At 35.2% G+C, this 21,902-nt stretch overlaps 1 protein-coding gene across 1 annotated transcript in view; it reads right to left on the bottom strand.

Moving 5' to 3' along the window:
* btv (beethoven) overlaps positions 1 to 21,902 on the bottom strand; it is a 63,546-nt gene that overhangs the window by 4,098 nt on the left and 37,546 nt on the right. Inside the window, exons 45-73 of the mRNA XM_068771964.1 lie at positions 21,732 to 21,845; positions 21,178 to 21,391; positions 20,997 to 21,085; positions 19,931 to 20,068; positions 19,375 to 19,552; positions 17,592 to 17,757; positions 16,899 to 17,097; positions 15,960 to 16,174; positions 15,549 to 15,645; positions 15,274 to 15,410; positions 14,534 to 14,743; positions 13,590 to 13,803; positions 12,948 to 13,048; positions 12,472 to 12,628; positions 11,782 to 11,936; positions 10,937 to 11,100; positions 10,423 to 10,532; positions 9,905 to 10,195; positions 9,100 to 9,249; positions 8,893 to 9,012; positions 8,176 to 8,368; positions 7,424 to 7,551; positions 6,970 to 7,113; positions 6,109 to 6,207; positions 5,292 to 5,436; positions 4,345 to 4,601; positions 3,429 to 3,552; positions 2,582 to 2,706; positions 1,101 to 1,241 (exon numbers count right to left, since the gene is read on the bottom strand). Coding sequence (XP_068628065.1) covers positions 1,101 to 1,241; positions 2,582 to 2,706; positions 3,429 to 3,552; positions 4,345 to 4,601; positions 5,292 to 5,436; positions 6,109 to 6,207; positions 6,970 to 7,113; positions 7,424 to 7,551; positions 8,176 to 8,368; positions 8,893 to 9,012; positions 9,100 to 9,249; positions 9,905 to 10,195; positions 10,423 to 10,532; positions 10,937 to 11,100; positions 11,782 to 11,936; positions 12,472 to 12,628; positions 12,948 to 13,048; positions 13,590 to 13,803; positions 14,534 to 14,743; positions 15,274 to 15,410; positions 15,549 to 15,645; positions 15,960 to 16,174; positions 16,899 to 17,097; positions 17,592 to 17,757; positions 19,375 to 19,552; positions 19,931 to 20,068; positions 20,997 to 21,085; positions 21,178 to 21,391; positions 21,732 to 21,845 — 4,575 coding nt within the window. The remainder of the gene's footprint in view (positions 1 to 1,100; positions 1,242 to 2,581; positions 2,707 to 3,428; positions 3,553 to 4,344; positions 4,602 to 5,291; positions 5,437 to 6,108; positions 6,208 to 6,969; positions 7,114 to 7,423; positions 7,552 to 8,175; positions 8,369 to 8,892; positions 9,013 to 9,099; positions 9,250 to 9,904; positions 10,196 to 10,422; positions 10,533 to 10,936; positions 11,101 to 11,781; positions 11,937 to 12,471; positions 12,629 to 12,947; positions 13,049 to 13,589; positions 13,804 to 14,533; positions 14,744 to 15,273; positions 15,411 to 15,548; positions 15,646 to 15,959; positions 16,175 to 16,898; positions 17,098 to 17,591; positions 17,758 to 19,374; positions 19,553 to 19,930; positions 20,069 to 20,996; positions 21,086 to 21,177; positions 21,392 to 21,731; positions 21,846 to 21,902) is intronic.

Raw genomic sequence — 21,902 nt, 5'->3', positions numbered from 1 at the left:
CAATTCAGACTGATAGATAGCAGTCACATTAGAAATTTGCCTCTTAAAAATAAGACTTCGATCCAAAGACGGATCAATGTTCATTAAGAAATCGCAAAGCTTATTAGCGATTCTTTAATCTTCGCTAAGATTTTTCAAATAAAATGTCACGTTTCCAGAGCTGGTCGAAGCCTCCTCTTCAATGGGAAATGAATTAATTTAAATCCGTGAATTAAATTAATTCATTTCCCCTAAGTAGGTTTCAGTCAAACCTTCATCTAGCGATTCAAGCAAATCCTGAATGTCACTTGATTATATCCATTCGAACCCATTTCGCTGTATTCCATTCGCTATTTCGGCTATGTTTGCAGTCAAAGTTTTAAATTGTACAGATTCTTTTTTGATTACCGCAGTCACAGCAGGCTACACTTTTTTTACTTTTTTATTTGTCCATTTGACAGCATTTGCCATGGATTTAGTGGCTAGATTACTATATTTTATTCCATTTATTATTATGTCCGAAATTTTTAGTCGGGAATATAGGAATAGGCATTTTCTAGATCTGCGTATAGTGAAAATGCGAATGAAGGGGGCGCGAATAAGGAGCTTTTACTATATCAAATAAATCTTATTAAATTATATATAGCATTCAAGACTTGTTAATTGATCGTAATGTATAGAATTTATTTTCTTTATGGCTGATAATTATAAAAACAGCAACGGTTGAGTTTCTGGCCGGCTCTTCTTAGCAAATCGGCATTCCGAGCTGGTGAAAGCCAACCACTTATAATGTTAAAATAATCGGCATCTTAAAGGTGCCCGCGGACTTCTACTGTAGTAAAGTTATTTTGAATTTGAAGTGATTGAAATCAAATTGATTATGTTTTCTATTGGAATGCGACAGACTTTTGACTTATTATAGTAAAGTAGAGAAACTGATAGTAAGCAATTAATATCTTTTAATTTATTTTTATTAATATGTAGCAATCCGCTCAGGGAAAACATTTTTACTTACATATATATATATATATATATATGTATGTATATGTATATATATAATATGTATATGAACAGGCTAGAAAATTTAAGCAGTCACACAAGCATCTTAAAGGTAAGCGTACAGTGTGCAGCGTGTGCGTTTGTGCGTGGGCGTGGGCTTGGGCGCGGGCACACGCGGCGAGGTGTGCGTGCACGCAGCGCACGGCCGTCGCGCTCTCCAGCGCCTCGCCGTCGCACACGCAGCCCCACCAACCACCCGCCTCCTGTTATCAAAACGTGTTAAATTATTATTATTACACATAGGGTTATTTTAGGATTAGTAAGTCCCACGTAGTTCTGTAAAAAATATTTCTCGGTAGTCCTATTAAAAATAAAACTTTTCGTATTAACGTTCTTGGTTCAATCCATATCGGACTGCTGTGTTCGTTTAATGTTTTCCATATGTATTGTTTTACGCACTTATAGGCTGATGGATTCCACATATTGAAGTAAAAGAAATAGATCTTAAATTTAAAATTTTATCGAGTATTGTTAGTTCATCATACCAAAAACAGATGGCGTTGTCATTATTTATGCGCATGATAATAATTTACAACCTAATTTGGAAGCCAAACACAGTCATCGACAAGAAGTCCAAATACCACTTGCCGTCAAAAAAAAATATACAAAAAGTTATACGTAGTTAGAAGTGTTGACAATCTATTAGAGGCTAGAGGATACTTTGCATACTGGTATATACAATAGTACAAAAATAATTTAAATTTATAAATAATACTAAATATATATAGGGCATAAAAATCTAATTTGTTTTAAAGAAATTTAATAGAAAATAGAAAATTCAAAATGAATTATATTAACGACATCTATCGACGGTTTTATAAATCACATTTATAAATACATACTAAAACTATTTTCTTTATTGTACTTGATACAATATATTATATCAATATATGATACGTCTTATAAAACTATGGTTATAAGACGGAAGATTTATATTATTTTAAATGTATAGTCAAGTGTTGCTTAGCTTCAAACCAAAAATATCAACAATCTTTTACTACTTTGTCCTACTCACAAATCTCACTTCGTTTATTCTTCTTTACCTGTCCAAATTGTTCTGGAATAAACTTCCCTGAGGAATGAGAAAGTCAGCGAACCGGTACATGTTCATATAAGAAAAAATGTTCGAGACTTATTCGCGAAAAAATCGTCGTAATACACTAATAAAGAATTATGTATAAAGTATATTTATATATAAACGTGTTATTTATGTATATATTATATCCTCCTATTTAAGTGTGCATCTGTATTTAATTATATAAATATAGTATCTACCAAAGGTACATCTGTAAATGTTCGAATAATAATAATAATTAACCGTTGTATACTATTTATACACCTACTTTAATAATTACGAGTACCTTTGTACCATCTTGTTCACTGGAAGAAAATGTCTAAAAGCATTAAGTCCACCATTACTAAAGATGTTTTCATCTTTTTATTTACATCAATAGACAATTAAATTTAGATATGCCTTACTAATATGATAGCAGTGTATAAATAAATAACTATAATATTTATGGCAAACAAATATCTGACGTACCTTTTCAATGTGATAATCAGCTTTGACAAGTGGGTTCCCAGACATCAGTTTCTTCCATAAAGCTAATAAAAACTTCAATGATGTTACGCCATCATTCTTTTTAACGTTGATCGTAATAGTAAATTCTGTAAAACAAAATGAAAGTTTTAAATAATATCGTAAGAAGCTCTCGCTACGTAGCCGAAGTTTGTTAAAAAATAATTTTACATTATTACTTTAATTATTAGCAGAAATTAAAATAATTCTTAACAATAAAGTTTATGTCTCTCAAAAAGCATACAGTAGCCGCAAATTTCCTTTGTCAAACCAGTTTCTTTACATGCTATGGTGAGTTCCGACATTTTAAATATTATGTTATTTTATTATCTTTCTATATATTAATAAAATAATGTGACTAAACTATACATTGAACTGTATTCTTTAGGGAAATATATGATTTATTTTAGATTCAATTCAATTTTAAAAAGTCTTTATCCAACTAATATATAATTACATCTCTTCTTAATTGTTAATTATTATTTTTAAATTATAGGAGCTTTAATTTTCTGGTATTATTTTGTAAAAACGTGTACATTGCCCATTAAACGACGAATAAACTCTATGAATTTGAGTTTTACATACACATAATTTGTGTTTGTTTTTAATATTTACATTGCGTATAACACACTTCCTTGGATAATCGATAATATTTTTGTAGACATAGGTTATATTCACAGGATATCGTTATTATTCAGCATCCGAGTGTCTTCAGGAATTCTTTTTACAAATGACATATATTGGCTTGGTGATAACGGAATATTGATTTATTTGAAATGTTTTGGCTATGACATACAAGGAATATACACACCTCTCAAACCGGTAATAATTAGGTTGGCGGCGTTGTTCTCCCACGCGACTCTACAATTAGTCGGCAGCCCTAACAGCTTCGGAGAGTCGAGGCTCGGCCATGCTTCAAACGCAGGAATGTATGCCTAGTAAAAATCACAAATTTCAGCGGCACGTTCACCTATCAACCATAGGACGGCGTGTAGCCATCAGTTTCACGTGGCCATTTTTCAGCCATTTTGACTTGTTAATACGCAAGGTTGTATGTATGTACGCAGGTACATTGATGTATACAACTTAGTAATTCCTTTTTCGTCTCCACATAAAATGAGTTTTATACAATCTCATATTTTCCCTTTGCACGACTATACAAATGCCTGTTACCTACACATCTATTAAGTTCAGAATAAAAATCATGGGCGACCAGAACTTATCCGGCGGCTTTGTAAGTCATGTAGTCCGACTTCAATGCTCGCCGCAGCGGACTTTCCACAAACCCTGAGTTTGTGTAAGACGCGATACTGTGGTCTTTGTAGCGATATTCTGCTGCTTATTTGATCTGTAGAAGGCTTAAAATGATAACTAATGAACACAAATAGGTTGTGGGTTAACGAGCGGAGAATAATTGTGCACTACCGTTAAGTTACACTTTGATTAATAATTAAATTATAATATAATATAAATATAAATATATTTAATAATTGCAATTTAACTAATAATATTTTTTTCACAATTACGTTACATTCAACAATAACGTTCTGCCATGTCAGTGTCAGTAGAACAATCCTCTATTAACCCTCCAGACTGCCTTAAAAACTCTTTGTGATTGGTCTCCATCTTGATGAATTTCTAAAAGTGTGCAATATATTTTCCTGCGCCTGCATATAATAATAAAATTCAATTATTGGATATCGTTTTGATGTTTGTAAAGAACGTACCTGCAATTGCGTGGAGTAAGGCAAAGGATGCTCTACAGAGTGCAACCTCCAGTCGTGCGCGAGCGCGCGCTGCTGCAGGCACACGCGCAGCAGCGCGTCGAGCACGGCGGCGTCAGCTCGCTGTGCGACGCGTGCGCCGTACAGCGCACCGCACAGCGCGCGCGACGTCTGCATCGCGCGGGCCGAGGTCACCGAGCGTGCTGCTGTCGCGCACGCCTGCACGTCGCCCCAATCCCACGCGTACCAGCGGCTCCAACCTACCGCATGAAACTCGTAATGCTTCCAACTATTGCTAATAACATTTCTAGCACTGCGATGCTATATTGGATTTGAAAATATGAAGTCTTATATCTCTTATCATAACATCACTAATCTTCTATGGACAATAAATGCCCCGGACTTTAAGGTGTTTTAATTTACTTTGTGGTTTTTATGCGAGAAAAAGATAATAATAACATATCATCATGTAGGCGTCTATCGGCTGACATAGACCTATAAACTTTCATAAGAATATTTATAGGGAGACCTACGTCCAGCTGTGGATGTCTTACGATTGAAATAATGATGATATTATACTTTATGTACACAAACAACTATTTGAACAAATTATACTGTCTTAATTAATTATCAATCCGCATTGAGGCTTCTTTTTAAGAATAGGTCTATGTTACAGCATATACCAAAGCTGACAATAACAATTGAACAATAAATTTCTATTCTCAGAGTTTATTATGTGTTCTTGTCAAGTCAAGACACGTTTGGAAGTTTCATAGCTTTGAGATGAAGGATGTCGATATAGGGGGAGTACAATTAGATTGTGGTGTCTATTAAATTTGGCTATTCTGATACATTTTTTTCCATAACGTACATAACTAGTTACTATAAATGACCCTATGCAGTTAACAATATGAATAAATAAAAGATCTTGTTGTGTAAGATGGACTCACCGTGCGGTATGTAGGCGCGACGTTCCTGTGCAAGCGCATGGAATAGCGCGAGACACGCGTGAACCCGTACCAGCGCGGCGTCGGCTTCGTAGCGGCCCCACGCCGACACGGTGCCCGCCGCGTTGTGCTTGACACCCTCCGGCGGCTGCTCACGACCACGTATAAAAATTAGTTACATCTAGTTAATGCTAAAATTATTTGTAAACACAAAAAGGAAACGGTACAAACACAAAACAGAAACATGGTAAAAAAATTGACAAAACAAATACGTGACGGAAGGAAGTCGTAGTCGTGGGATACTAGTTTCAGTAAGTAGACAATTTGAATATTTTAATTAAAATAATGTGCAGAATTAGACATTATGGCAGTTACTGCATTCAAGTCATTGGAGAACGAAAGCCAAACACTGCTCTTCTACGAAGAGGTATAAAAAGGAGCTTTAAGCATATAGTTTAAAACAAAAATAAATCTGATATAATTGTGTTGGCTCCGAGAAAAATACTAAATACAAACTTCTACACTCTTAATGAACACAGTAAATTAAAACAACCTTCGTAGTAAGAATTACAATTAATGACTTTGAAAAATGTTTGATTTAAAGTTTTTTTATTAACTTTTGGCAGAACTAAATCTGCCCGGGCGGTTAATGTTTATTATAACATTACTCACGACATCGTCTGTTATACAATTAGGCGAGCGACTGCTCATCTTTCTCTTTTATAGCAAAAACAATATAACACCCATATAAAACAATAAAGCACCCATATCTGCCAACTTATGTCTATAAATTTTATTTAGAACCTTATGATGTACAAACCTCTAGGATAACAGTCATACATAGATTTGCAATATAAGAAGGTATTTCGCGGTCTTCAGCGACAACCCACAAACGAAAATCACTGTTGAACTCTTCCACCTATAAACATACAAATATACAAAACTGAATACAGCTTTTAAATATTATGTGCGTGACTTCAATATGTGTTTGATATTTTTATAAGCCTTTACTGGCTCTTGATTTTTTTCCTACTTGCCGTGTAAGAGAGCTTATTGTTATTTTCTTGGAGATACAGTATTCACAGTCTGGTCGTATTTACACTGAATAGAATGATCATTGTCCGTCGGCCCAAACACATCAAAATCATTCTTAATTTGCTGTCAGGTTTGAAAATATGTTTTCATCTACTCACTATGAAACTGGTTTATTTATGACATCGAATGAATATAGTTTTTTTTTACTCATTATTGGACTTGAACATGGTAACATTTGACAGTACGATGTCTAACTGGACAGCTAAGTAAGATATTGATTATGCCTAACTAGTGATAAGTCTACGATCAATCTAGAAATAAACATATTGTAATGTAACCAAAATTTAACAATGAAATCGGAAGTAACCAAGATTATGTAAGTATTGCAACGCCTTAAGTGGCACATTCAGGTAAAGCAGACTTTCTTTATGGCGGGATTTATTTCAAATTGAGAATGTTCTAGAACATATTTATGTACACCGTATGAACGAGATGTGTTTTTTTGCAGCAATATCGTAGTGATGCCTTAAGTTGCTATAATTAATCTGAGATATTGTATCAGGTTTACTTTAATATGTTTAAATTTCTTTATAACTCGGCACTTAACCATTTGGTAAGAAAATGAATGTATTGTTGTTAGGCTCACAGGGCGATTTGCATAGTTCGATAAGAAGTTGTACAAGTCTCGAGTGAAAGGCGAAGCGGCCACCACGATGGCGAGCCAGGCTCCGCTGGTGCTGCATGACTCCAAAGCGGATGACCACGACCCTGGCCCTTCTTCTACACCGACCTGTAAAAGTTCATTTTATGTTTTAGAAAAGTAAATAGAATAAATAATAGACTGTAGGTATTAATTATTTAATAACAATACAAAACTTAAAAATGTTCTGAAAAAGTTCACAGAAAATCAGAGGATTTTACGAAATTCTTTAGGTAAGGGGGGTTAAAGCAGCGTTCATAAGTTTGCGAAGTGGGCGCGATACAGCTTGTTAAATAAATAAATGAACCCTGTTTATGTTTGTCAACTGGACAAAATTAGTGTTATATAGTATAAAAGTAATTAGTTAGCGATTTAGTTAAAAAAATTAATAAATGGTGACCATCGTGAGTGCGTGGGCATGAGCGGCGAGTACGTCGGCTGCGTGCGCGGCGAGTAACAGAACAGGCCGCCTAGTCGCCCATCGCGCCGCCGCCGGTACAACCTCACTGCCACTCATCAAACCACCTCCTGAAGGAAGAATCACTACTGTATTTAGTCACCAAGTAATATCATACTTGGTATATTAGTAACTAAACTGGCTGTACCGCATAGTACTCGTAGGTGTGTGTATTTGTATATATGACACATAAGTATACTGAAAATATATTAAAGCAATCTTTCTTATACGAGCCGGCAGGCGCCCACTGGGTGTACCGACGACATAGTCAAGGTTGCGGAAAGTCGCCGGATGCGGGAAGCGCCACACCGGTCACTGAGGCGATTTTTACGAGAGGCATATGCCTTGCAGTGTGAGTCATCAGCTAATATGACGATGGTGTATCTTTTTTTCCTATATTTTAATTTACAGTTCACTTAGCTATGTTTATCGGGAGCATTCTTAATTTATAAAATTTGTATGTCTTCAAAACTTATGTAATTCTCTGATGTAATTCAAAAATCCTTTAAAAGCTGTTTCTTTTTGTGTTATGGGTATTGGTTAAATAGATACAGACGCTTGTTTACGACTCGAGACAAGATTCGTTAGTGTCGTAACGATGATAATATTAAACAATATAAATGTACTGAATATTAAATATAACATATACATTAGAGATCAATGTGTTCAAATAAAAACACAATAAAATTACTAACCTAAGAGCAAATCGACAAAAGCCACTATCGCTCTGTACAAAGTGTCGGGTCGAACCACGCTAACAGCAGCCACGGTCTCAAACGGGTCCAGCTGTAGTTTGTTCAGGGCGTACAGATCTCCAGAGCGTAGAAACTCCTTCCACACTGCTTCTTTATCCAAAGACATTTTCATGAAAAGCTCTTCATTGTTCACCTGTTGTTGAAGTAAATTGGCATGGTTAGCAATGCTTCTGGGCCTTGGAAAGATCTCCCCTCGACAATCATATTTTTGGTAGAGGCATTGTAGATAATGAAAATACTGGGCAAACAAGATTTTAGATGAAGAGAGGTCTTCTTATCTTGAAATTGATATGAACACTGGTGCGAAGTAAGCCGAATGGCTGTTCTTGTGGCTGGCTAATACATCTGCGCAAATAACATCATAAAAAAGCGGTGTAACGAATATTGTGTAGTTAGTCAACGCAGTGTCTAGTCGCATGGCAAACGGTGATTGTTCTAAGGAACTTAACTTCGAGTAGGATTATAAGCACCGAACTGTAATCTGATTATTTTAAGTTTTTACTTATCATCAGATGATCGTTTCACATATGTTATCTATATTAGAGCGACATGAAACAAATTTTGTTTCATTTTTCACGGCTGTTTTCTCTTTCCTTCGTATATTATTTGAATTGCTTAGAAATATAGATTATATCAGATATCAATAATAAACCATACCTTCAGCTGAGCTACTTTCTTCAAACGATCTTCATGTACCCACGGGTAATTATGTCTTATGTCATTGACAGTGTTTTGATCTTCCAATACACTGAAGTTCCCTATGAATATATTCCATAGCTGAAAAGTCAAATTTTCATTTTCATTTGCATTAGAATTACAAATATATTTGTGCAAAGATACGTGCAGAATAATTTAAGAGCTTACATTATCTGGAATTATTTCATCGTAAACTTGCTTAAGTAAATGTAAGATGACTATATACTTGTCTCTTTTATGCAGACTCAGTAGAACTCTTTCCACTATACGTCGAGTCAAGTGTTGCATAATTTTATCGTAGTTAACTTTGTTCAAATCCTAAAACAGAGTCGTGTAAAATTATTATTAATTCGAAAATTTATTGATTGTGATAAGAAAATTAGATTGAATCAGAAAGGAGGAAATCAGTAGATGAACGAATATAATCGACTAACCGACGAAGCCCAGCGGATTGGTAATTTGAAGTGGCAATGGGCAGGTCATATTACGCGCCAAACAGATATGCGGCACGTAAGACCTCTTTTATCCACATAGGATCTCGTTAAGTTTGTCGGAAGATACTGGATGGAGACCTCCGACTGGCTTTTCAGCAGTGGACGTCCTGCGGCCGAAATAATGATGATGATTTATGCATAAATATAAGTACTTGTCATCAGATTTTCAACAATCTCTCAGTTAGCACTAAAGCTTACTCTATGGATAGACTAGTGAATCAGATCTACCACGAAGGTCCCACCCAAGATTTGTGGTGAATATTATAATTTTCATTTTTTTGAGTACATAATGTAAGGGTTTCATCAGGTTTTTTTTTCACAGTTTGTGTAAGTAGTTCGTAAATAACAAAACAACTCCTCGTAATTTTTAATGGGTAAGAAACATGCGAAGATATGTTGAAACTGTTGTAAAATTGTAATATTATAATAAGAAGGTAGGAAAATAAAATAGAATTACTGGTAATAAAATTGATACTTACGCCGACTTTTCTAAATGAGTCAACAAACACTCTTTGTATAGTGTCAACGGGGAGTGCTACCAGAGGACGTTGGACGACAAGTTCTTTAACGGCGAGAGCTAGTCTAGCCGCGCGTGATGCTATAGGTTCGTATATCTTATAGGCTTCGTTTGTTTCGGCTTCCAAGGCCTTAGCAGCATCCAGAGCTTCCCGGATCGTGTTAGCCGTGGCGCGCGTGTTGTTTAGCGAGGCAAGAAGGTTCGCGTCATGTAGAATGTCACCATTTTTTGAAAGTTCTCTTAAAAGGTTTTCCTTTAACAAAAACAGCAAAGTGTTATCACTCAATATTTAATAACATTGCTCGTGCACGCCGACAGAAATTGTGGCCAAAAGGGTGGCGCGACCACTAGAAGATAGACTGGTAGAAGCGGTGTGGATTTTATAGGCGTCGATTAAGTAACATGATAATGGCAAATAAACAAATCGGCATAAATTACAAAAAAGTAGCGACAACCAGTTAATCTGTTAGTGAACTTTACCTGTAATTCATGCTGTTGCTTTTGTAAAGTGGCTTTCTTTATTTTTATCTCTTTACTCTTTTCATTTACTTCAGGATTTTGTTGTTGCAATGCGTAGTGAACGAGTTGATCTGCAATGATTTTATAAATAATCACAGACTTTTTATCTTTTCACGGCAGATCAGCATTTTGAGCCAGTGGTAGTTTACTACTTAATGGGTTTTCGGAAAGTAATTCCGTTATTTCCCGACAGAGGATTTAATTTAAAGTTCAAGTGATTTTACGCAGTAGTTTTTGGTTGGGGCCCTTTTGAATATAGAGAGCAATAAGTAGCATTGTCGTCCTATTTTACGTTTTTACGTAGGTAAAAATGCTGTCCAAACCAGAAATAAATCAACCGATTTGTATGGAGAAGATGTAATGACAATATAGCAGTGCTAGAACCAACCAATGTAATGTTAAAATAATTGATGATTCAAAAGTGTATGTAAATGCCTAATGAAATAAAAATATTTTGAATTTGAAAAGCAGTGACCAGTGAGTCCATGAAGGCTGGCAGCACAGCGAAGCAGCGACAGGGTGGCCGGAGGTGTGCCCAGCGCCTGCGCAGAGCGGCTCACCAACACCCAGCGGCAGCCGGCGGGCACGCGCGGCAGCTCGCCTACTACCACCTCCGTTATCACGAGGATACGGTTTAACCTACAGGTTTTACGTTAAATAAAATGCTCATTAGTGCTTTTACATTTACTTTAATTAATGAATTGACACAATAATATGTAGTAAAAGTTTGATGATTACGATCGTTGTTTGCAGGTCTGCATGCTCAAAATAGGTTTACATATTAACATGACTTCGGCTCAGAAATGGAGACAAAAAACATTTGGTAAGCTTTAAATTAATAAATATTTACGGACTTCTTTATAAAACACATGAAACAAAAATAAATTACTTCAAAAATCTTTTAGAGTGTAAATTATTTTTAGCTTAAAATAAATAAGTATTTTATAATAATAAGGATGTTTGTGAAAGTGATAAATACTTGAGTTATTGTCGATTAAGGCGTGCTTAGGACGGTTATAAGCCCCGTAACTAAGTAGTTTTTTTTAAATGTTATTAAGTTTTTAATTTAGCTATCAATAATAAAATACATCAATATTCAAAACGAGACCTTAGTCCTAGAAAAAGAAATACGACATAATATTAACTACTCATTTTTTATTTAAAGTTTTGCTTGAAACTATCTGAAAAAAAAAACAATCAGATGAACTACTATTTGTCTATTGTATCATTAATTATTAATAACAACGATGATGCTAGTCAATATAAAAAAGGAAATATATTTTTTTAACGATTATTTTAAAAACATTAATGTTTACGAACCGAACAGCATACTGCATTGCCGTCGCAAGTTTTTCACTGTGTTGCGATACGAACTCGCATTGTGCATCGGCCAAGGTGTTTCTTAACCACGTCTCTGCTTCGCCATCCGGGTCAAAAATCAAAGGTGTGAAGCCACATTTCTTTATCTCAAGGGCCTAAGGTGTGAGTATAACATAATTGAATAAATATACAACAATATGCGACAGTTTTAAGTGTAACAAAATCAAATCTGTGTGTTATTTGTAGTGAAAACTAGCTTTGAATTATAATTACTTTAACATTTATAAAACTGAATGTAATCATCAACATTATCATTTTAGCCTTATAGCGTCTACACTGTATTTGCGGAGTGGTGGAATAAGAGGTGGGATACAGTCAGGATCTAGCGTTTTACGACAACTTTAACGAGGTAGTTTGTTCACCTAGTGGGTGAATGTCTTAACTGCTGTGATTGCCAGTCCGTGTGGCTCTCGCGGCCATCTGTTTTGAACTTTACGTGACCTGTCCTCTACAACTTCAACTTCGCAATCTTAGACGTCCTTCCTCTGTTCACCTTGTGGGCGTCTTATGCCGCGTGTAGCTTTCCGTGGTTTCCGCCTCAGCACTTCAAGCTTGCAGCATCCATCAGTACTGCGATTTATGTTATCTTTATAAAAGGGTGTTACACATGTTAGGATATAGTTAGGATACCTGATCGATGAGTACGGCATTTTTAATAGCGGTTCGATCCATAGGAAGACCTTCAGACTCCCATTTTAGTTGTTTCTCCGATGATGCTAGAAAATTAATAACCGAAAATGACTCGTCTCCGAATCCTAGGAGTGTGCTCCATTGTTTTACATAATTTCTGGAACAAAATTCAAAGACTGAAGTTAAACGTAGGGAAGATTTTAAAACTGAATAGCAATTATGCGCATTTCGATTTTCACGAGGTATAATAATGAGGTAACAAAATGATTAGTCGTCCTCGAATTTTGTTATTAAAGGTCCAAGAAATATATGCTTAAGATTCTTTAACCAAAAAAAAAGAGTAGAAAAATTTAAATTACAAAATTTTTATAACAAGTTAATAAAAAAATGATTTAAATTAATAAATTATAAGTTAGTTGATAAGCGATATTGTTATATCAACTAACGAATTTAACTAGTAATAATGAAATACTCACTGCGCTTGTGGTTCTGTCAAATGCGGTAGGTAAACTATGTAAGCCGCGGCTAGTAAAGACCGGATGTTTACTTCTAACATCTCTTTTGATATGTGTTGTAACTGAAACAAATTTTGAAATTAGACAATATTGTACAGTACAGACTGGTGGATGTCATATTTTTTCTTGGTCTTGATCTTGAAATTTTTTTGATCCTTGATTTGCAAGCTTTTATATCGCATGGGCGCCGGGCTATTAAAGCGCACAAACTATTAACCAACTTCAGCGTCCTCTTATTATCTCCCTCACTCTCTTCATGTATACCCGGAACAGAATCTTATTCGTATTACCCAAGACGATAGGTCGAATATTCAAGCGTGATGTTGAAACCTCTCGTAAAATTCAAACAACAGAATATTATCTTTTATTCTTATTGTTAATTTTGGTGAATAAATTCGAACATATTTGAAATGGGAAAACCCGTTACAATGATATGAATCACATTTAAACTTTAAGAATAACTTTCGATTCTAAAAATTGTTAATAATGATATAGTAATTAGATATAAATAACAGTCGTTTAAGTTTAACTGCAAACGCACACCGCTGGTTGTATGAATGGTTTGATATTGGGTGTGCAATAGAAACGTATGCCTTTACTTACATCAAGTTCCCAAGCATCGTACTCGTCAGCCAGCTGATCGAGAAGTTTCTGCGCTGCTTCAAGTGTTTTCTTAGCGTCTGTTAACTTGAGTTCAAGAGCGGCAGCATCACGACTGTGTTGTCCAAGCTGCGTTTTAAGTGCAGCGACCCGTTCTTCTACGGTACTAAGACCATTTGAAAGCGCAGCCAGTTCTGCTTCTGCTTCTTGTAAATTTCTAAAATATTTTAGCAAATGAATAAACGTAACTTTATTTATTTGCCTTTTTATACAAGAGGTAAGATCGAGATTAGACGTTCTCTAACGTTCTTGAAAATATTTAGAGACAGACGTATTATCAGCCGTGGACGTTTTATGGCTACAATGATGATGATAATGACTTAACCTTAAATAAACAAAAATTCCTTACAAGTGTATGTTTTCAATACTTTGAAATTCTATATTCAATATTAAATCAATATTATAATTTTCAATACTTAGTTTAAGATTAACGTACTTGTAACGTAACTTACAATTATTATCGAAAGTGATTTAAATAAACAAACATTGATTGAACAAATAAAAAAAAATTAAACAACGATGTTTTATGCATATTGTAATGGGTTTTTTGCTTATGCTTGACTATCGGAAAAGGATCAAGATCAATAAATAGGTAGCGGTGCTTGAGTGTTCCCGGGGGTGCTTTGGTTAGGGCTGCGACATACTACGTACGCTTTGACGGAAGCGCCATGAAGTGATAGGCTGAAGGGTCTATGAGGGCACCTCGGCTTAACATTGTCGATTGCTTTTGATCGGCTTATAACATTATACTACCTAGGAAAGCATGAGCGTTCGGAGAAGAAGTGGCGGTAGAAATTCTAGCAACGGTTCTACCTAGTATGATTGGCGTCCCGTATGATATACGATTCGGCCTCGTTTCCAACGAGACCGATTCATTATCAAATTACCTATGTAGTTCTCTCTGTTGCTTCTGCAATGGAGTGACGCGCGCCAGTGCGTCTGCATACTCCAAGTTGGCACGTACCCACGCGGCCAACGGCGCGCACGCAGCGCTTGCGCGACGTGCTACCGCTTGCTCGAACGAGCTGCCGCGACGTTCTAGAAGCTTCCGAACTGATTGCACCGCCTCGCTGCTGATTTGGCTTGCGTCTAGGCATCTACAAAATGTTAAATGTTTATGTAGAACGTGCAATAGTTTTATATAAATTCGTATGAAAATCGTTAATGATTTATGAATGATATATCAGCTTATTTTTTTATAATAGTGAGATATTTCAAGACATCATATATCTCAAATCAATGAAATACAATAATAAGTCGTATAAATTTGAATAATTTTTGAGGGCAACAGTACACTGGACAAAACAGACAATATACTTCCGTATAATGTTTGAATTCTCAAGTAATAAATCTAAGACATTTATTAAATAAAAACTTGTAAAAACCTCTATTAAAGTATGTAGGATGTTTAGGCGATAATATAAGGGATATAAACCAGAGAGCAATAAACCAGAAAAAACCCGTCTGAGTTTTTATGGGCTCTTGTCAGATCAGGGCGCATTTGGAACCCTCGTAGACTATAAGGATAGAAGAACTCAATCTGCTTGTTCTCTTTGTTTTCTTCTCATGGCGTACATAAGAGGTCACTGTAAATGATTGAAGTGATTAATAATATCAATAAACAAACCTTATATCCTCTTTGACACCGCGCTTAGAGAGAAAGCTTTTCATGGAATGCCACGAGGTATCTGCTATGCCCATGAGTCGCAACACGCCCTCCAGCACGTCACGAACCACGTCTGGCGGTGCCCGTAATGAACGCACCTGCAAACACAAATAACATTTATAATAATAAGGACAGACAGAGGGCGCTAGTTCTCTACGAAGAACTAGCGCCTTCTATCTGTATGAATATTATGTATATATATATGTTATATATGTATATAAATGTTGGGTTAGTACCTCACTAAGCGATTCCGGACGTATGTCTCCAACGGCAGCCCGTGCAGCTTTGATAACCGGCTCCACTGAAGCTAGTTCAGCTTCAATTTCTTTTTTTCTGTATTTATATAATAAAACATTAATTTAATTTTCAATTTTTTTTTCTTAATTTTTTTTGCAGACTCTAGCGAGTTAATAGAACATTTGTAAGTTAGTAGCAATTTTTACTAAAGACCAATGGGTTAGTATTTCAAACAATTTAAAGATGGCACAAATTAAAAAAAAAATGATAACTTACTCAAAACATTATAATTATCTTAAATAGTATATTTATATTATATAATATTTATGTAATATTTAGATCTATTTTCAACTTTATTGTAATTACACCGAAAATAAAAGTTACATATGTAGGATTTTAAACAAATACACCTTATTTGTAGCTTCTCATTTTCAATTTCAATATTTTTCTTCAACGCGTGCATCTCGTCTTTTTTATCTGTTGTGGAGCGCACGGTTGCTCCGATTTGATCCAAGGCGCTATTCGCAGCTGTCTGTTTTTCAGATAACGCCACTTCTTGTACTGCTGCTTCTTTTTGCAAGACAGCCACTTCGGCCCGGGCACGTCGCAAAGCTTCAATACCAGACTAAAAAAAATACTTTTTGTTATTATCAGACACTGACATGAATAATATATTATATTTATGAATAACTTGCTGCCCTTTGTACCGTACAAAGGGCAGCAAGTTATTCAATTCATATTCAAAAGTTTATGAACTGTCGTAGTCAAAGAAATAAATAAATATTGTATTTCGGGATGATCCCTTAATTTTATTACCAAGAATGTTATTTATTATATATAGCACTAATATAAAGTACAATTTAATAATGAAAGTCAAAATGTTCGTTTTTATTTTTCCGCAATTTTCCATTCTTCTTACGGGTACTTAACCTTCCTCTGGCCTTATCAAAATTGTAAAAAAATCAAGTACATCAAAGATAGTATTAGGACGTCGCCGTAGTAAAGATAGCCGTTTCCTTACTTTGTCGAATGCTGTATGGCAGTTGGCATTTACAGTTTTGGCAGATGGCAAAGCCCTAAAGGCGCTTAACCTAGAATTACAGATCAGGAAGCTAGCAAGCTCTTAGGTCGCTTAGACGGACGTACGTTTCATATAGTTAAATACGTAGGCCGAGACCTCTACGTGGGCCGGTGCCTAGAATCATATTTAGTATTACAATTTGAGAATATCTGAGAGGGTTGAACCTTATCTTGAAGCGACTTTTTATATAAGATTTGACGTAATGTCTTTCTATAAGTCAGGGCTATATTTCAAAGATCGTCTTAGAATATAAAAAAAAAAAACAAACCGAAAGTATATTTTTTCTTTGTTGAAGCTCGCTCTTCTTCTTGCTGAGTATAAAGTAGTACGACTTGATAAAGTTAACGTATCTGCAAGGCGCACGCAACCACTCCACGTCGATGCTCTTATAAATATTCACGAATCCTTCCACCGGCACCGTATCCAGATCTTCTTTTGTAACATCAGATACATCTTCCTTCAGTAGCCTACAATATAAAGTTGTCTTTTGTTGCTAAATATACAAATACTGTATTAAATAAACGTAAAGACAGTTACTGTTTAAAATAATCACAAACATGTTTAAAGATACAGCTTTTATATTGTGAAAGTAAATGTAACATGAAAGAAAATACTGTACTAGAATAAATAAATCTTCAAGTACTGGTACCTGAAATTTAAATGAAATATTAATTGTAATAGGTTATATGTAATATGAAGACTTATTTTTGGAAAAAAAAATTCTTTAAAAAAAGTAAGAGAGAGAGTAGAGGACATGAACAAAACGAAGCTTTACTTTTAACTGACGACGTGACGGTGTCTGTTTTAACACAAAGAACACGTTTATTATATACTAGGTGTACTAGTTGATATGTTGGCGTGCCCATTTGCAACAAATAAATAAATAAAAAATAGATGAAATAAATAAAAACAATTAAAGTGCTTTGTGAATAGCTACGTATAGATCCGCTGTTTGAAATACCTCTGTACGATTAGGGTTGGCATCAGCCGTAACGTCTCCTCGGACCACCGTTCCAACCATACGATATCGCTATCGCTATGTAACAAGGGATATTTTTCAATCAAGTCCGACAAATTTTCTTGATCTTTATTTAGCAATATTACGATGCCTAAATTTTGTTTTATATCTGAAATTACGAATACATTATACTCAAATAACTCACTTCAAAATATCTTTATCCGAGTAGTATTTAGGTGTACTTTGAATGGTCGATTATATATATATATATATATATATATATATATATATATATATATATATATATATAGTGTTTTTAGTTCACTGGCTCGGAATGCTGACCTGCTGAGAAGAGCTGATGTTTGATGTATACAAAAATATTTAACTATTGAACTGTGATGATTTTTTGTTTCAGCCACCTGCTTATAGTCGTCCTTCAAATAAAAGTCAAACACCATTTTGGAAATTATTACGAATCAATTTTATTTGAAACCACAGATGAAGAAAAGCATAAGATTCCACATTCTACTGCACAGGTTAATATCATCACTTGTATTCACATGTATCACACTTGTATTTACAATTTAAACAGTGTGATGTGTGTATAGATGTAAAAAAGCCGATTTAAAACGTTTAAAACCAAAAGTGGCGGTTTAAAACCCCAAATAAATCTTTTTAAACGGTTTAAAACTCGCCTACTAAAATATAAGAACAGTGTTTTTACACATCATTATCGACAATACTTGGTCTTGTGTTAGTTACCTATGCAGTTTATACCTATGTAGGTAAGTATATTACATATAAAGTACAATATTACAATTTAAGAAACAATATTACATACAATAGATTAAAATATGTACCTAAATCATAAAAAAATTGTGGATAGGAGTTTTGACCTTTATTTCCAAGTAGTTAAGGTCTACTCAAAGGTCCACTCCTCAATTTCTGTTCAAAGAGTTTGCCGACAGAGAGCCACCGCCGACTGCTATGCACACAAACAGTCTGTCAAGAAAGTCATGAAAAGAAATAAAGTGTTGCCATATTTAATTTTAGGACAGAAATGACAGTCAGTTTTACAAAGATAGTGGCGCCTCATAAATTTTCATAACTTTCTTGACTGTATGATCATCATGTTGTCGAGTGGACTGTGTAAGATTAGCCAGTTTTTTTTATTACTTTCAAGAAAAAGTCGGGTACCTAATAATCTAATTTTATAACAGCTCATTACATTTTAGTTATTTAGTAATGTTTGGCATATTTGTTACGAGTACCTTTATATTGAATCCAAATTTGTACATTTTTTTACAATACTGGCAACACTGACATGTCCGCACGCAACACGCTATGTATGTGTGTGTGTGTGGTGTGGAGTAGGCGAGCTGGCAACGTTGCATCTTGACGTCTCTCCGCGTGAGAAGTGCAAGTGTGTGAGTTTGGTTTTAAACCGAATGAAACTGATTGATAAATCTTTTCAAAATAACCAATATAGTTAACTAGGTAATAGTTTTTCAACTTAGCTAGGTAATGTCTACGCTTGGAATAGATAATGTGTTTATATTTAAGAAAAACATAGTCGTCAACACTAAACGTTTAAAATCGAAAAAAATGGGTTTATTCGGTTTTAAACGGTTTTTTTCGTTTTAAACCGATTGGTTTAATTCGTTTTAAACCGGCCTTACATCTATAGATGTGTGTAACCTATTATATTTTTACAATGAAGTTTATTTATTAGGAACTCAGAGATAGATTAATCCTATACCAAAACACTTGTTATAAAAGTTCTCACTCTGCAGTTGATGTTGAAGTGTTATAGAGCTCGAAGAAGACGGCAGGATGCTGGTCGGCACTGCGTGTAGAGTATTGGCCTTTCGCAGCGCCTCTATACACGCAAGAGTATTATCATCTACGGCAGATTCTTCAAGGACTATAAGGGTTCGGGTGCATTCGCCAGCTGAGGATAAGGCCTAAACAAATACAGAATAATCGTTTCAATTCAATCAATTCCAACCGGTTTTGGTCGCAATACAGGTCTTTGAACTTCATAGAGAGCACAACAAATTGATTCGAATTTGTGCAAGTGGCCACTTTTACAAACATCCGGTCATTTAGTGTATCATTTCAGTGTTAATTATTAAAAAAACATCGTAATATACATCAATCATTATAAGGTTAAGCCAAGCCATTTAATTTACGGTTAATTTTATAACTTGATAACATCTATGCTTTTAAAACATCATTGTACGGCAGTTATTAATGTAACGAAGATGCGTATGAACAGATTTTGAGCCCCAACGCCACTGAATTCAGTTTTAATAAAAGATGTAAAAGGGTTGACGACATACGTTCTTAAACATGGCGGAGAATTGGTTGTGGTGCTGTACGGAGAAAAGAGATGCGGGAAGAGAGGCAGAGACTAAAGCGGTTGAAGCGCGTCGACCTGCACCTGTACTGCTGACACATAGCGACACGCCACCGTTTATCTACCAAAAAAAATGATGCTCTTGATAGAAGAAACTAGAAATATGTTTGTAAATGATATGTTCATTTCAACCATAGAATTTCCACTGCTAGACAACGGTCTCTCATGGAGATTTTTAACAAGAGCACTGTGTCTACCGTCCGTAACGAATGTACGAGTGAATGTACTACGCAGCGTTTACCAGTTTGTGATCCCGACTTCTAAGTCTTAGGGCACCTAGTGGTCATATGCTCTATGCACTATGGCCTGTCCACTACTACTTCACCTTGCAGATGACAAATAATAAGTAAATGTATATAATGATAACAATAGGTGGAGTAAAAAGTTTGGTGCCCTTTTTGTTAAATGGCGTTTGCGAGACCTATAATCACGACGTATACGTTGCACCTTGTCATTTGACTATACAGCAATTTTTTGTTTTTATTTAATACAGCTGTGTTAAAACAGAGGTAGGTGCCCCGATTGTTTTTCCATAGACCACATTCAAATGTTAACTGCTTCAGATGGACTCCTTGATCCAACAATTCTACCATGTTCGTAAAACTCTTCAAAAAATGTGAAGATTACGTCGCTTATCCCAGCATTTGCTCAACTACCTCTGTCCGCCTGCATTGAAAGGTGAAGTCAAACCAATACTTTTTCATAGGCCCCCGTTTACGAATTTTTATTCCTCATTTAATCGTCACCCCCATTTTGGGAGTCATTATGTTAGAACGTTCCAAAATGTAGGTAAAGAAGAATCAGTTTAACGTATACTACGATATATTTGTCTTATTCATAAACTATGGGAAAACGACGGGAAACCATTGGGAAATTCAATAAATATTTATGGACGCATTCCTTCATTAATAGATTTTTCGTTTACTGAAGATGAATTTTAAAATTGATTTAATCGTTTAGTAAGGAACAAAGGCTTTAATGGTACTTACAGCTCGTATAATGGCAAGACATAGAGCAGCCAGTTCAGAACACGCTTCGATACCAGTCTCGGTGAATATATTTACGTCACTTTCCGTCACTAAAAAATTGAAATGTTTTTTTTTTTTTAATTGGCATAACTTTCGTCTTATGTATATACATCATTTACGAATTTATGGTTGTAATACTTACAGCATTTATTAATAAGTTTCTGTGTGTCCTGATACCACAAATTATAGTCAACCGCTTCCAAGTACACTCCATCGTTGCGTACACGCGCTTTGAAATACAATGTATCTTTGTCGCATTGTTTTAAATGTCGCCGTACTATGGTATAGTACTCCGCTATTTCTTCGTCGGACACGAGCCTATTTTTAAATAATAAATCTGCCTCCGCTCTGATCGCCTACAATGTATAAAAATAGAAACTGTTTTGATGTACTGATATATAAAAATAAAAACATGGACAAACGGAAAGGAACGGCTGATATACAACCCCGTCTCACCGCGCACTTACCTTAAGCGCGGTACAGCGATTTTGGTAGCACTTTAAAACGACATTGAAATCGAATGATAATATATTTTTATAAATATAAACAAAAAAAAATATTAGTTTCCACCTACGTGAATTAATCTAGTCACTAGTGCCGAATGTCGATCGTCAGTTTGAAACAAATGTCTGTTTATACTGTCAAACTACAACTTGATGACGAAACTATTCAATACATGAGGTAAAAATACAGTACCGTATGAAATTCAGCCAGGGAGGTCACGGCGTGCCATCCGATACCTGCGCACCACTTTCTCAAATGTGATGCATTCCATTTATAATGAGGCCGAGAAGCGAAATTTTCAGATATCTGTGAAAATTGTATATTTTTTTATTGTCCTTTATTCATAGTACGATTATTTAATAA

Source organism: Battus philenor, unplaced genomic scaffold, assembly GCF_028537555.1.
Source record: "Battus philenor isolate CCGP_79_NKW_IND1 unplaced genomic scaffold, ilBatPhil1.0.hap1 SCAF_4, whole genome shotgun sequence".
Taxonomy (NCBI): Eukaryota; Metazoa; Arthropoda; class Insecta; order Lepidoptera; family Papilionidae; genus Battus; species Battus philenor.
Note: the sequence above shows the minus strand (reverse complement) of the source record. Positions and strands in the feature narration are given on the sequence as shown.